Genomic DNA, 14,335 nt, shown 5'->3' on the forward strand with positions numbered 1-14,335 from the left:
CCCCCCTGGAGACCTCAGCATAGGAGCGTCGGCTGCTCCGTCGTGGATGACGTGAAGTTGTGCTCCAGTCTTGTTCCAAAACACGGCCCCTCCTTTTGCCTCTTCTGGACTGGACGAGGATCCAGTCATCTTCATCATGAGGCCACGGTGGCATAATGTCTCAATAAAAGTTCTAGAACGTAGCTGCTCAGTGCTAAGGCTGACACAAAATGGAGGACTAGACGTGTTTTTCACCGATGAAATTCGGTTTATTGCTGGAGCGTTCAGGCATAAGAAATATCTTTACAAGCCGAAGTTGCAACGTTTCGAACTATATACATTCTTCATCAGGCAATTGGCTTTGAATGACATGAATAAAAATCGAAAACCTACAGATGTAGCTGCGCTCTGAGAGTGGTCCGCTCCGACAGGAGGTAAAGGCGAAAAGAACGTCTTCAACCTGGGGTGGTAAACAACACGCCCCTGTGGGCTCCAGGAACCAATCCCCTTTAGTCTCCGGGCAAAATGCGCCCTCCACTGGCCCGGTAAGGCATAGGAATTTTCAGACTTGGAGGGTTGCATTGAAAGACACTCGTAAGTTTAAGCATCCACATAGAAAAATTATTTTTTAACTATTTTACACTCTGAAACATAATCTATTACAATTGAAACCAAATAGCTTTAAAAAGTGTTATCTAAGATATCCTCATCACTAGACACATTTTCATGAGATCAAATGATCATTCTAGGTGGTAAACTTTAACTTATGAATGATCCCAGTAGTTGAAAAAAAACTTTTTTTGCATCAGAAAGGTTATGTTGATCATTAGTCTTCCTCCGGTTACACATGAGACCTTAATAATAAAATCAAACATTTTAAACAAACATTTTTTCACTATTGAAATGAATGCATTTTTAAAGCATATAACATTCTGAATGGAAATGGAACATTTGAGGGGCAAAGGCAGAAACCAAGCAAGGAAACAGGGGGCACGCGCGGGTTAGAAGTGAGAAAATTAAGATCTCCATGCAGGACGCCTGGAGATCTGATGCTCTGGCCTTCCCTGTCCTCACCATAGCTCCACCCTCCTCCCCTCTGGATTGTGCTCATTTCTTCTGTTTCAGGATTCTCTCGCTGCTGAAGAGATCTGTCTGGTAACCGAATTATGCAAATTAGGGTTAGAGCCTGAAGTTCACTTGGTTAAGGTCAGGAAAAAAACCTGGGTTAGGGTTAGAACAAAAATCACTGGTTTAGGGTTAGAACATTCAATCACTTGGTTAGGATTAAGATGATCTAAAAGGAAATGATTAAAATAAAAGCCTTAAAAGCTATGGTGAGTCCAAATGATGGTTTCACATTAGGGATGGAAACTCTTCAATCCCCTCTACTGGATGACAACAGAAAGTGAACTGCACCTGATTGGGTTACTCATAAGCACCATCTGTTGGACAAAAAGGAAGTGAATCTGGTTCCGTCTTAATGGGATGCAAACCTGTTGTGCTGAAACTGTACTGAATACCAAGAAAAGGAGTTATAATACGGGTTATTCAATCCATCCTTTCCCTCCCTCTGAAGCAAGTTGAGGTGAGGGGAAGAATTATTTTAACCAAGGACGCCAGTGTTTTAGCATCTTCAGGGCAGTGTCTGCAGTCCAGTGCACATTGTCCTTCCCTGTCTCAATGGGGTCACCTGAAAAGTAAATGTGGTTAAACAGTTCTCCAATATGTTCATTTAGATGGTCCAGGACTGCTTTTTGTTGCTGTGGTAGACGAGGTGAGTATCCAATCATAGGGATGACAATTTTGGCCTCTGGAAACAGTTGTTCTGCCACCCGAAATGTTTGAAACATTTCAGTCACCGGGACATCCTTATCCTCATGAGTCCTCTGGTGGATGCCAAAGGACAGTAAAAGGGTCTTTGGTAAGGTGTAGCAGGTGGCGTTCCTCAGAAGGAATTCAGCATCCTGCCATGTGGCTTCAGGAAAGCTATCAACCTGGATGTGGTCAGACTTAAAGGGTGGAAGTCTGCCAATGTTAGAATCCCCCATGATCAGAATCTCCTTACGTATGTGGAGATGCCAGTCTAGGGATTTGTGCGTAGTGATGGCATGCTGTGTTGGTCTGCATACCTGCACAGCTGCTGCAGAATTTGCTGCATGTCCCGCCGGGGTAAAGCGAGGAGCTTCTGTGTTTAGCTCCCTCGATGCACGCTGAGCGTGTGATGACTGCAGCTCTGAGATGAGAGATGGTTCTGCTCCAGAGGTGAACTTCACTCCTGATGGAGGAGGAGTCAGAGGAGACATATGAAGAGGAGGAGAAATAGGGGACAAACATTCTACGTCACCCCTCTCTGTGAGTTCGAGCAGAGGTGACAAGGCCCGTTTTGTGTGTTTCTTCTTGGTGGCACGTGGACGTGCTTCTGTTGGGCTCTGTGGCCTTGTAGATGGGGGCTGGACTGTCGCTGGCGGAGGTGATGGAGCCAGCTCCAGGCCCACGTCTTCCTCCTGTTCTACTAAAAGTTCTGAAGCAGAGGGAGTAGGAGAGGGAGGGGCTGGTTCTCTTAACCTGGTGATGAGCAATCTCTGGCAGCGGTCCAGAGCTTCCTGCTTCAGACGCGTGCCCAGGTGTCTCTTAGCCCAGCAGGTGGCGATCTCAAAGGGTCCTCTCCAACCTCCTGTGGAGAGCTGGGACAGTCTGTTCAGCTCAAGGTCTATGTTATTCTCATAGTGTTCTCTCAAAATCAGGATGGTGGTGTAAATCCAGTTTTTAGCATTCCCCTCTAAGAGACTAAATGTTTGTAAGTTGGGGGAAGCAGGTTTAATAAGTGTTGTGAGCTGTTGGCTTATTTTAAGTAAGGATGGAGGATATTCCTCTTTGGAAACATTAACAAGGTGGTGCACTGCTTTTATGAGTCTGTTGATGATACGCACCTTCTGTGTAAAGTGCGGGTCGTCCGACTGCACTCTGTGTGGGGGCGCTCTGGCTCCGACCCCCCGTGTTGTGACCCAGCGGTCGCCATATTGGCATGAGGGTCTGGTGTACCATTCGGGTCCCTGAGCGTGCAGCGCCTCCTCTGGATCAGGGTAATCACGCCAGTGGAGGAATGCTGGCGGCGTACTGCGGCGTCTGGGCTCCCCCCTGGAGACCTCAGCATAGGAGCGTCGGCTGCTCCGTCGTGGATGACGTGAAGTTGTGCTCCAGTCTTGTTCCAAAACACGGCCCCTCCTTTTGCCTCTTCTGGACTGGACGAGGATCCAGTCATCTTCATCATGAGGCCACGGTGGCATAATGTCTCAATAAAAGTTCTAGAACGTAGCTGCTCAGTGCTAAGGCTGACACAAAATGGAGGACTAGACGTGTTTTTCACCGATGAAATTCGGTTTATTGCTGGAGCGTTCAGGCATAAGAAATATCTTTACAAGCCGAAGTTGCAACGTTTCGAACTATATACATTCTTCATCAGGCAATTGGCTTTGAATGACATGAATAAAAATCGAAAACCTACAGATGTAGCTGCGCTCTGAGAGTGGTCCGCTCCGACAGGAGGTAAAGGGTTAGGGTTAGGGTTAGGGTTAGGGTTAGGGTTAGGGGTTAGGGTTAGGGTTAGGGTTAGGGTTAGGGTTAGGGGTTAGGGTTAGGGTTAGGGTTAGGGTTGGGTTAGGGTTGGGGTTTACAGAAATACGTTTGTATTTTGATTGCACTGGCCTGCTGTACTGAAGAAAAAGGGGAAAACAAACAAATAACAACAAAAAAAATGTTTTAATATTGAATGAACAGTAAAACAAGTGAAGAGGAATTCAAACTCCAACCATCAGTCTGCCTAGTCCGGATTCGAACCCTGGATGCCTGCATGAAAGGTGGTTACCATTACCATTTGGCTACCAAGCCTTACAATGATTCATGGGTGCTAAGGGGGTTAAGAAAGGGAAGGGAGGAAGAATTGAACAAAAAAAATAAATAAAAATTAAAAAACTAAAGAATACACACAAAGTGAATAGATAAATAATTTAAAAAACTTAATAAAATTAATTAGGAATCTAGTGGGGCTTAAATCTCGTGGGTAAATTAGAGACAGCAAATTTAAGGAAGTGCTAAAACCATGGTAAACAGCCATGCAAATTTTGTTAGTAGTTAAAATAAGTGCTAAAAGTAAGTGCTAAGCCTTATAAAAACATAAATAGCATGCAGATCAAGAGACATAAGTAAAAACATTTAAAATAGGTTAGTAAAAAATTGTTTTTGCTGTTTCTAAAAAATAGCCCTGGAGATCTTAAATTTTAATACAAATAAATTTTAAAAAGAAAGAGTTAAAGGTTTAAAAAAAAAAAAAAAAAAAAAAAAAAAAAAAAAAAAAAAAAAAATTGGGGGGGGGGTTGGATAGATTAAGATACTAGCTCCCGAGCTAGGGATACTAAAGGGGAGGACGTAAAAAAGGAGGGGCAGAGCTATTTCCCGAAATAGGGATACTAAAGAATGGGAGGATTGAAAAAGTAAGGGAGGGAGAGAGGGAAGGGGAGGGCTAGCTCCCTGGTTAGGGACGCTACCCTCCTTTTGTGTAGGGTACAAAAAGGGAGGTACTCAGCTCCCTGATTGGGGATGCTAAGGGTTAGGCTTAGGGAAAGAAAGGGGGAGGGGGCTAGCTCCCGATTTAGGGATGCTAATGGAAGGGGGATGGGAAGAGGGGGGGAGGAAGGGGAGGGCTAGCTCCCGATTTAGGGATGCTAGAGGAGGGTGGATGGGAAGAGGGAGGGAGGGAAGGAGAGGGCTAGCTCCCTGGTTAGGGATGCTACCCTCATTTTATGTAGGGTAAGGGAGGGGAGGCACTCAGATCCCTGATTAGGGATGCTAAGGTTTAAATGTTAGGGAAGAAGGGGGAGGGGCTAGATCCCGAATTAGGGATGCTAGAGGAATGAGGAGGGAGGGAGGTAGGGAAGGGGAGGGCTAGCTCCCGAATTAGGGATGCTAGAGGAAGGAGGAGGGAGGGAGGGAGGGAGGTAGGGAAGGGGAGGGAAGGGGAGGGCTAGCTCCCGATTTAGGGATGCTAGAGGAGGGTGGATGGGAAGAGGGAGGGAGGGGAAGGGGAGGGCTAGCTCCCTGGTAGGGGATGCTACCCTCCTTTTATGTAGGGTTAGCAAGAGGGGGTCCTCAGCTCCCTGATTAGGGACACTAAGGATTAGGGAAAAGAAGGGGGAAGCTGGCTCCCGAGTTAGGGACGCTAGGGGAGGGGGGGATGGGAAAAGGGAGCAAGGGGAGTGCCTTTGGTCCAGGGAGGGGGCAGGTAAAGTTAATCCCTGTTTGGGGATCATTAAAGGGAGAAGGAGGAGAGGAGAAGAAACGAAGTCTCCAGGGCCCATGGAGACGGCCCCCTAATGGAAGAGGACTCAGAAGGGGTGTTTTGCAGGTCATGTTCGACCTTTGCATGCCCGTTCATCATGCTTATGTCCTCTATTAGCATGGTTATGCTTCGAGGGGGGCCGCACCACACACCTGGAGACCACGGGGGATCTAAATGGGGAAATAAAAGAATGGAGTAAGACATCCAGGCAAACAGGGTTAAATAAACTGAAGTAGCTTGTGTGAAAAGTGCAGAATAAAAAGCCATTTCAGAGTCAGCCCTGCTCCGAAATGCAAGTCTATGGGGGTGGGTCATGGTGAGGATGCTCTTACCATTTTGCAGCTGTAGGTTGTCATCAAGGTGCCAAGTGGGAGTTGGTGTAGGTCCCATAAAGTCATTGCCCTGAGGTGTAGGCATGGTGGGTGTTGCTGTAGAAAATGCCCAGTAGTCTTCTGGGTCCCTCTGCTTCTGCTGCTCTTGGGTTTGAACCCAGGTCCTGGTGAGGAGTTGATCTAGATGACAACGCCTTTATGCAGTCCGCCACCGGAGCAGTGGCTTGTTAGTGGTGGAATGTCCTTGTGGGATGGGATCCCTCTCTGGTTAGAGAGCTTTTTCCTCAACAGTTGAAGAAGAGTTTGTGAAGGAGGTTATTGCCCAAAAAATGTTCTTATTTAAAAAAAATGACAGAGCTTCACAGGTAGAGCCCCCCACCATGTAAATAACCCACTTAGTTATAAAAAAGCTAAAAACCGTTTCAAAAATGAAACTGCAAAAAAAGTTAAAGAAAAGGTCCCAAAAGAGACTAAAATATTAAAATCTTTATTAAAAAAGAGCTTAAAAAGGGCTTACATTTCGGAGCAGAGTTTGAACCCGACGTTTCGCAACGTTTGTTGCTTCCTCAGGGGTTCGGGTTAGGGTTAGGGTTAGGGTTAGGGTTAGGGGTTAGGGTTAGGGTTAGGGTTAGGGTTAGGGTTAGGGTTAGGGGGTTAGGGTTAGGGTTAGGGGGTTAGGGTTAGGGTTAGGGTTAGGGGAAGTCGATGAAAATCGCGCCGCCGAAGGCGGCGTGATTTTAAGGCACGGGCCATCTTGGCACCTAGTCCAGAGGTCCTCCTCCCCCTGACTCCCAATTGACCTTATGTGGGATAAGGAAGTGGTTGTATGTGGGGGAAACATATTGTTCTCCTAGCAAGTTATTTTGAATGAACTTAAAATTAGGGTTAGAGTTGAACCCCTGGGCTGGGGTTAGGAGAGAATCTCTGAGGTTAAGGTTAGGGAAAGGTCCCAGGGTTAGGGTTAGAAAAAATTGAGGGGGTGGGAGATGATGAGTTCAAAAAATTGAATTATGAATTTGAGTAATGAGGTTATTAAGGACCCTTTTGATTGAGTCCTTTTGGATATGTGGTTTCCAGTTTTGTGATCCAAATCCGTTCAGCTCTGCGTCTCTGAGCTGTTGTCCATCTAGGGTTAATCTCAATAACTGACGCACTAACAGATTCCCAACCATGGGATACAAAGTGTGAGACTAAGTGTGTGTGGGTGTTTTTGTGTTTGAGTATGTTGTGTCTGTGTTGGGTGAACCTGGTCAGTATGGAGTTTCCTGTTTCCCCCACATACTGTAACCCACATTTCAGACAGGTGATCAAATAAACACAGTTGTTAGAATGTGGAGAGCCCCTTGATGGTGAGGGGTAGACATTGCAGTTATGGAAGCTTTGGAGCCACTTTTTTTGCATGAAAAACTGAGAGTGACTCCTAGATCGGGTTTGCTTGGAGGAGGAAATTTTCGCCTTAACTAAATGATCACAGAGATTCTGGTTCCTTCTGAAAGCTGCGATGATTCTGTGGTCTTTCAGAACCGTGGTCTCCTGAGCGAGATTCTGAAAGTTTGTTCTGATGACCCTCAACAGCCTCAGGGAGAAGGGAGAATATGTGACAATCACTGGCATGATGGGTGAAAGATTAATGGGTCTGGTTTCAAGAAAGGATTTAAAACATTTTCTTAAGAAGGACCGAGAATACCCTCTAGTGGCCAGGGATGCAAACAATATTTTTGTAGATTGCCTGAAGTCAGATGGTTGACTGCTGATTCTGTGAAATCTTAAAAGTTGTGATTTGATTAGTCCAGCAAAGGTGTGTCTAGGATGAAAACTGGTTTTGTGTAGGAGAGCATGTGTGTCCGTGGGTTTGAAAAAGACTTTGATGTCCAATTGGTGAGTGATGTGGAAATTATCACCTTTAAATGTTGTTGTGTCCAAAAAATCCACAGAGGTTTTGTGGCTGGTGGATTTTAACTTTATGGATGGATTGTGGCTGTTGAGTGTCCCCAGAAACATCTCAAACTCTCGCTCAGAATGAGTCCATACTCCCCAAATGTCATCCAGATACCTGAAATAGCAAAGTGGTTTAAATGAGCATTTCTGCAGGGCTGAAGTTTCCCATTCTGCCATGAAAATGTTAGCATATGCTGGAGCAAATTTCTTACCCATTGCAGTACCTTTAATTTGTAAGAAGAAATCATCATTGAATGTGAAATCATTTCTTTTGAGATTGATTTCTAACAGTTGCAGCAGCTCCTTGTCAGGCCTTCTGTGATCAGGATATTTGAGAAAAATTCTTCTGATGGACTGTATCCCCTCCTCTATATCTATATTTGTGTAAAGACTGTCAATGTCCATGGTAAATAAAATTGAATCCTGTGGAATAACCAGTTTTTTCACCTTGTCAATAAAATCATAAGTGTCTTTAATGTAGCTGTCATGTTTGATGGACAAAGGATTAAGGTAGTGATCTATAAATTCTGCTGTGCGGTAGGTTTCGCTGTCACAGTCAGAAACTATAGGTCTACCTGGAGGGATCTGAAAAGGGACGCTCCACTTCTGTGGTTCTTTATGGATTTTTGGGAGCGTGTAAAAGAGCCTAGCTCTTGGCTGAGGGGGGCCTATTAAATAATTTCTTTGTTTAGCATTAATGAATTTCTTTTCACACAAGGTTTTGATAATTTTTTCAACTAAGGGGATGGTTTCCATATAAATGGGTTGTTTTAGCTTAGAGTAATAGGTTTTATCATTTAGCTGTCTGTAGCCCTCCTGTAAATAATCCTTTTTGTCCATAATGACAACTGCACTTCCCTTATCAGCAGGTTTAATGACAATACTCTTGTTGCTGCAAAACTCTCTCAGAGCCTTCTCTTCATCCCTGGTTAAATTTGGTTTGATGTATGTTTTTTTGAAATTATGCTCAAAGTATTCTAGGTCATTTTGGATGAGTGTGCGCACCTGAATTGGGAGTTGACCCAATGCAGGTGACCACTCTGATTTTGGAGTAAAGGGTTTTGATTTTGAAATGTCTTTATCTTTGTAATATAGTTTTAATTTTAATCGTCTGTGATATTCTTGGATATCATTTCTACACTGAAATTTGGAGTATCTATTCTGGCCTCTAGTTGGGATGAAGGTTAAGCCTCTGCTGAGCAGAGAGAGTTGTGCATCAGAAAGAACAAATTTCTTACACAGGTTAATGACACCCTTGTTCCCTTCCTGTCTAAGCAGGCTTAAGGGAACATTCAGTTTACCCACTGCAACCAGTGCTGGAGCATCGCTCTGGCTGTGTCAGGGCTCCAGTGGATGTTGTCCCCATCAGTGGAAAACTGATTGTCTGGGAGTGGAGGGATGTGGTGGTCCAGACTCTTGATGTAGTCATTTATGGTCTGGAGGGTGACCTTATCCTGTTCTGGAAGAGCTTTAGAAAAGTTAATGGCCGGAACATAAATCTGTGCATTAGGAAAACTTTCCTGAGCCACCTCCAGCGCTCTTCTGACGTCCAGGAGGGCCGCTCTTCTGTCCCTCTGCGACCTGTTGTTGATCCCAAAGGATAGGATCATTTTTTCGACCGCTGTCTCCTGGGTGGCGTTCTGGAGCAGGAACTCAGCGTGGTTCCATCTGGCGCCCGGATAGCTGTCAATCTGCACGTCTTGTGGTGAGAAGTCGAAAAAGCCGCAGATGTTGGAGTCCCCCAGGATGATGTTCTTCTCTCGAATGTGGAGCGTCCACTCCTGCAGCTTTCTGTTCGTAGTGGGGTGCCTGGTGGGTTCACACACCTTCTTTTCAGGACCCCGTGGAAAGAGGAAAGAGAGGCTGTCCTCAGGGATGTCCACTCGAAGTCGAGTCTGCACACTGGACCTCAGTCTTTCTGTGGAGAGAGCTGGGAGATGCTTCAGTTTAGCCAGGGCCTTTCTGCCAGGTGCATTACTGGGCGCAGGTGAGTCCTCTCTAGGAGGAGAGGGGGAGGGACTGGACTCTGCTGATGAGAGGTCCAGCAGGATCTGACTGATGTCACTAGGAGGTGAAGCAGCCCTGGCGTGGCTGGTTCCCTCACCAGGGGAGTCTTCCTCTTTTCTTTGGTGTGTTTTGGGAGATCTTTGAGTTTTAGGAGGGACCCCAAGCTCGGGCTGAGCTGCGAAACCTCTGGGGGTCCTTCAGGCGATGGCTGGTAAAGAGTGAAGTCCAGGAGCCAGTCGTCTTTTGGAGGTTCTGTCATCACCCCCACAGAATTGTAGGATGGTGTGGCATCTCTAGGTGGAGGATGTATTTCTGCTCTCACCTGAATTGTGTCTGTGGTCCTCTGTGATGCTGCAGCCGTGGAGGCTGACCTTCGTGCCTCAGTGAGCAGAGGTTGGACATCCAGCAGAACAGCTGTTGCTGCATCTTGTGTTGGTCTGGGCTGGCCTGCAGCTGGAACCTCATCTTGTGGGGGTGCAGCAGCAGCAGCAGCAGAAGCAGCAGGAACAGTGGCAGGAGCATCAGTCGCAGCACTCTCTGTGGTGAGGTCTGCTAATTTAGCCACAATAACAGCGTGAGCATGATCCAGTGTCTCCTGTTTTAAGCGGGGGCCCAAGTTTCTTTTGGCCCAGGATGACGCAATATCAAAGGGGGCAGCCCAGTCCTTAATGGGAAACTTGGACAGCCTCTGCACTTCTTCATCGATATTGTCATTATAATGATCACGCAGGATTAAAGTGGTGTTATGGGCCCAATATTTAGCATTTCCCTCAATCAGAGTCAGCGTTGTTCTGGTGGGATTTGCTGGTTTAATTACTGTGGCCAGGTTCTGCGTGATTCTGTCCAGAGAAGGAGGAAGCTTCTCCTGGTTGACGTTCTGCAGATGATGCACGGCTTTTAAAAGTCTATGGATTATGCGGACTTTTGCCAGCAAAGTCCGGATCATCTGAACGTCTCTCTTGTGGCTGGTTCATATGACGCGGTGTTCTGTTGTTTACATTAAACCAGCGAGATTGTCTGGGGCCGCGGTACTCACGGTTCTGAGGTCCGGTCCAGTAGCGCGGATCGCCGCCGGAGACGTTGCGCGGTGCATTACGGTTGTTATAACGCCAACCGTATGAGCGACTGTTCCGCTGTTGGTGGTAAACATCCACCTCATCGTCTCTTCTAAGGCCTCGTCTGACCGCAGAGGCGTAGCTGCGGCTTCCGTCTCTCCGAGGATAGCTTCCCCATCGTGGAACCGGAGGCTGGCGATAATTCACCGGGCGGAATCTTCGTCTGCCCCTGTTGTAGTTAACAACAGTCCAGTCGTCGTCTTCGAAGCGGGACGCCATCTTGAGGCCGGATTTTCTCCGTAAAAACTAGCTTCAAAAGAACCCTTTGCTAGGACCTCAGCTTAAGGGGCTATGCTGATAAAAAACAAGACGTTTTTCGACAAAAAAGGTCTGTTTTTATTGTCCAACTTGACAAGAAACAGATAGAAACAAGCCTAAAAACTACGTTTCGGTTCTGTGTCGAACCTTCGTCAGGTCTGGCTTGCTAATAAAGGTCGAAAACTTACAGGTTTGAAGAGCTAGCGGCAGGTGCAAACAGCAGTGACGCAGTTAGAGTGTGCTCTGAGCTATATGCTCATCTGCCGAGCCTTATGTATCCTCAATGGTGAGGAGCCTCCTTGTGGAGAAAACCGGCATTGAACAAAACAAACATTCCTAGTGAAGCCTCCTTGTGGAGGAACTGGATATTGCAGTTACGTTTTTAAAAACAATAATACATTCATGAAGATATTAAACATTTAGAAATTGAACACATGAACAATAAAACACTCCTACCCTACAAATTCAAATTTTATGACACCTCTAACCAGTAAAATTGAACTCTATAACCCTTCTAAACTATGAAATTCACACAGTGACTATATACAATGTAATAATCACAGTGAAAATTATATTTTCAATACTGTATTATCCTGTTTAGGTGATTAAATAAACTTCCCATGTTGTTATAAAATTGTGTTAGAGAAAAGATGGAGAAAGAGAGAAGAATCGCACCGGACCAGGCTGAAGGGCACAGGCTTGTTAGGGGAAGTCGATGAAAATCGCGCCGCCGAAGGCGGCGTGATTTTAAGGCACGGGCCATCTTGGCACCTAGTCCAGAGGTCCTCCTCCCCCTGACTCCCAATTGACCTTATGTGGGATAAGGAAGTGGTTGTATGTGGGGGAAACATATTGTTCTCCTAGCAAGTTATTTTGAATGAACTTAAAATTAGGGTTAGAGTTGAACCCCTGGGCTGGGGTTAGGAGAGAATCTCTGAGGTTAAGGTTAGGGAAAGGTCCCAGGGTTAGGGTTAGAAAAAATTGAGGGGGTGGGAGATGATGAGTTCAAAAAAATGAATTATGAATTTGAGTAATGAGGTTATTAAGGACCCTTTTGATTGAGTCCTTTTGGATATGTGGTTTCCAGTTTTGTGATCCAAATCCGTTCAGCTCTGCGTCTCTGAGCTGTTGTCCATCTAGGGTTAATCTCAATAACTGACGCACTAACAGATTCCCAACCATGGGATACAAAGTGTGAGACTAAGTGTGTGTGGGTGTTTTTGTGTTTGAGTATGTTGTGTCTGTGTTGGGTGAACCTGGTCAGTATGGAGTTTCCTGTTTCCCCCACATACTGTAACCCACATTTCAGACAGGTGATCAAATAAACACAGTTGTTAGAATGTGGAGAGCCCCTTGATGGTGAGGGGTAGACATTGCAGTTATGGAAGCTTTGGAGCCACTTTTTTTGCATGAAAAACTGAGAGTGACTCCTAGATCGGGTTTGCTTGGAGGAGGAAATTTTCGCCTTAACTAAATGATCACAGAGATTCTGGTTCCTTCTGAAAGCTGCGATGATTCTGTGGTCTTTCAGAACCGTGGTCTCCTGAGCGAGATTCTGAAAGTTTGTTCTGATGACCCTCAACAGCCTCAGGGAGAAGGGAGAATATGTGACAATCACTGGCATGATGGGTGAAAGATTAATGGGTCTGGTTTCAAGAAAGGATTTAAAACATTTTCTTAAGAAGGACCGAGAATACCCTCTAGTGGCCAGGGATGCAAACAATATTTTTGTAGATTGCCTGAAGTCAGATGGTTGACTGCTGATTCTGTGAAATCTTAAAAGTTGTGATTTGATTAGTCCAGCAAAGGTGTGTCTAGGATGAAAACTGGTTTTGTGTAGGAGAGCATGTGTGTCTGTGGGTTTGAAAAAGACTTTGATGTCCAATTGGTGAGTGATGTGGAAATTATCACCTTTAAATGTTGTTGTGTCCAAAAAATCCACAGATGTTTTATGGCTGGTGGATTTTAACTTTATGGATGGATTGTGGCTGTTGAGTGTCCCCAGAAACATCTCAAACTCTCGCTCAGAATGAGTCCATACTCCCCAAATGTCATCCAGATACCTGAAATAGCAAAGTGGTTTAAATGAGCATTTCTGCAGGGCTGAAGTTTCCCATTCTGCCATGAAAATGTTAGCATATGCTGGAGCAAATTTCTTACCCATTGCAGTACCTTTAATTTGTAAGAAGAAATCATCATTGAATGTGAAATCATTTCTTTTGAGATTGATTTCTAACAGTTGCAGCAGCTCCTTGTCAGGCCTTCTGTGATCAGGATATTTGAGAAAAATTCTTCTGATGGACTGTATCCCCTCCTCTATATCTATATTTGTGTAAAGACTGTCAATGTCCATGGTAAATAAAATTGAATCCTGTGGAATAACCAGTTTTTTCACCTTGTCAATAAAATCATAAGTGTCTTTAATGTAGCTGTCATGTTTGATGGACAAAGGATTAAGGTAGTGATCTATAAATTCTGCTGTGCGGTAGGTTTCGCTGTCACAGTCAGAAACTATAGGTCTACCTGGAGGGATCTGAAAAGGGACGCTCCACTTCTGTGGTTCTTTATGGATTTTTGGGAGCGTGTAAAAGAGCCTAGCTCTTGGCTGAGGGGGGCCTATTAAATAATTTCTTTGTTTAGCATTAATGAATTTCTTTTCACACAAGGTTTTGATAATTTTTTCAACTAAGGGGATGGTTTCCATATAAATGGGTTGTTTTAGCTTAGAGTAATAGGTTTTATCATTTAGCTGTCTGTAGCCCTCCTGTAAATAATCCTTTTTGTCCATAATGACAACTGCACTTCCCTTATCAGCAGGTTTAATGACAATACTCTTGTTGCTGCAAAACTCTCTCAGAGCCTTCTCTTCATCCCTGGTTAAATTTGGTTTGATGTATGTTTTTTTGAAATTATGCTCAAAGTATTCTAGGTCATTTTGGATGAGTGTGCGCACCTGAATTGGGAGTTGACCCAATGCAGGTGACCACTCTGATTTTGGAGTAAAGGGTTTTGATTTTGAAATGTCTTTATCTTTGTAATATAGTTTTAATTTTAATCGTCTGTGATATTCTTGGATATCATTTCTACACTGAAATTTGGAGTATCTATTCTGGCCTCTAGTTGGGATGAAGGTTAAGCCTCTGCTGAGCAGAGAGAGTTGTGCATCAGAAAGAACAAATTTCTTACACAGGTTAATGACACCCTTGTTCCCTTCCTGTCTAAGCAGGCTTAAGGGAACATTCAGTTTACCCACTGCAACCAGTGCTGGAGCATCGCTCTGGCTGTGTCAGGGCTCCAGTGGATGTTGTCCCCATCAGTGGAAAACTGATTGTCTGGGAGTGGAGGGATGTGGTGGTCCAGACTCTTGATGT

At 45.0% G+C, this 14,335-nt stretch overlaps 1 protein-coding gene across 1 annotated transcript; it reads right to left on the reverse strand.

Moving 5' to 3' along the window:
* Window positions 1–226: 226 nt before the first annotated feature.
* LOC110014552 lies at window positions 227–10,925 on the reverse strand. Its single transcript, XM_023964583.1, has 3 exons — window positions 10,628–10,925; window positions 5,647–10,512; window positions 227–5,484 (listed from the first exon to the last, which is right to left on the reverse strand). The coding sequence occupies exons 1-2, from the start codon at window positions 10,923–10,925 to the stop codon at window positions 9,527–9,529; spliced, it is 1,284 nt and encodes a 427-aa protein (XP_023820351.1). The 3' UTR covers window positions 227–5,484; window positions 5,647–9,526.
* Window positions 10,926–14,335: the final 3,410 nt, after the last annotated feature.

Source organism: Oryzias latipes, chromosome 16, assembly GCF_002234675.1.
Source record: "Oryzias latipes chromosome 16, ASM223467v1".
Lineage (NCBI taxonomy): Eukaryota > Metazoa > Chordata > Actinopteri > Beloniformes > Adrianichthyidae > Oryzias > Oryzias latipes.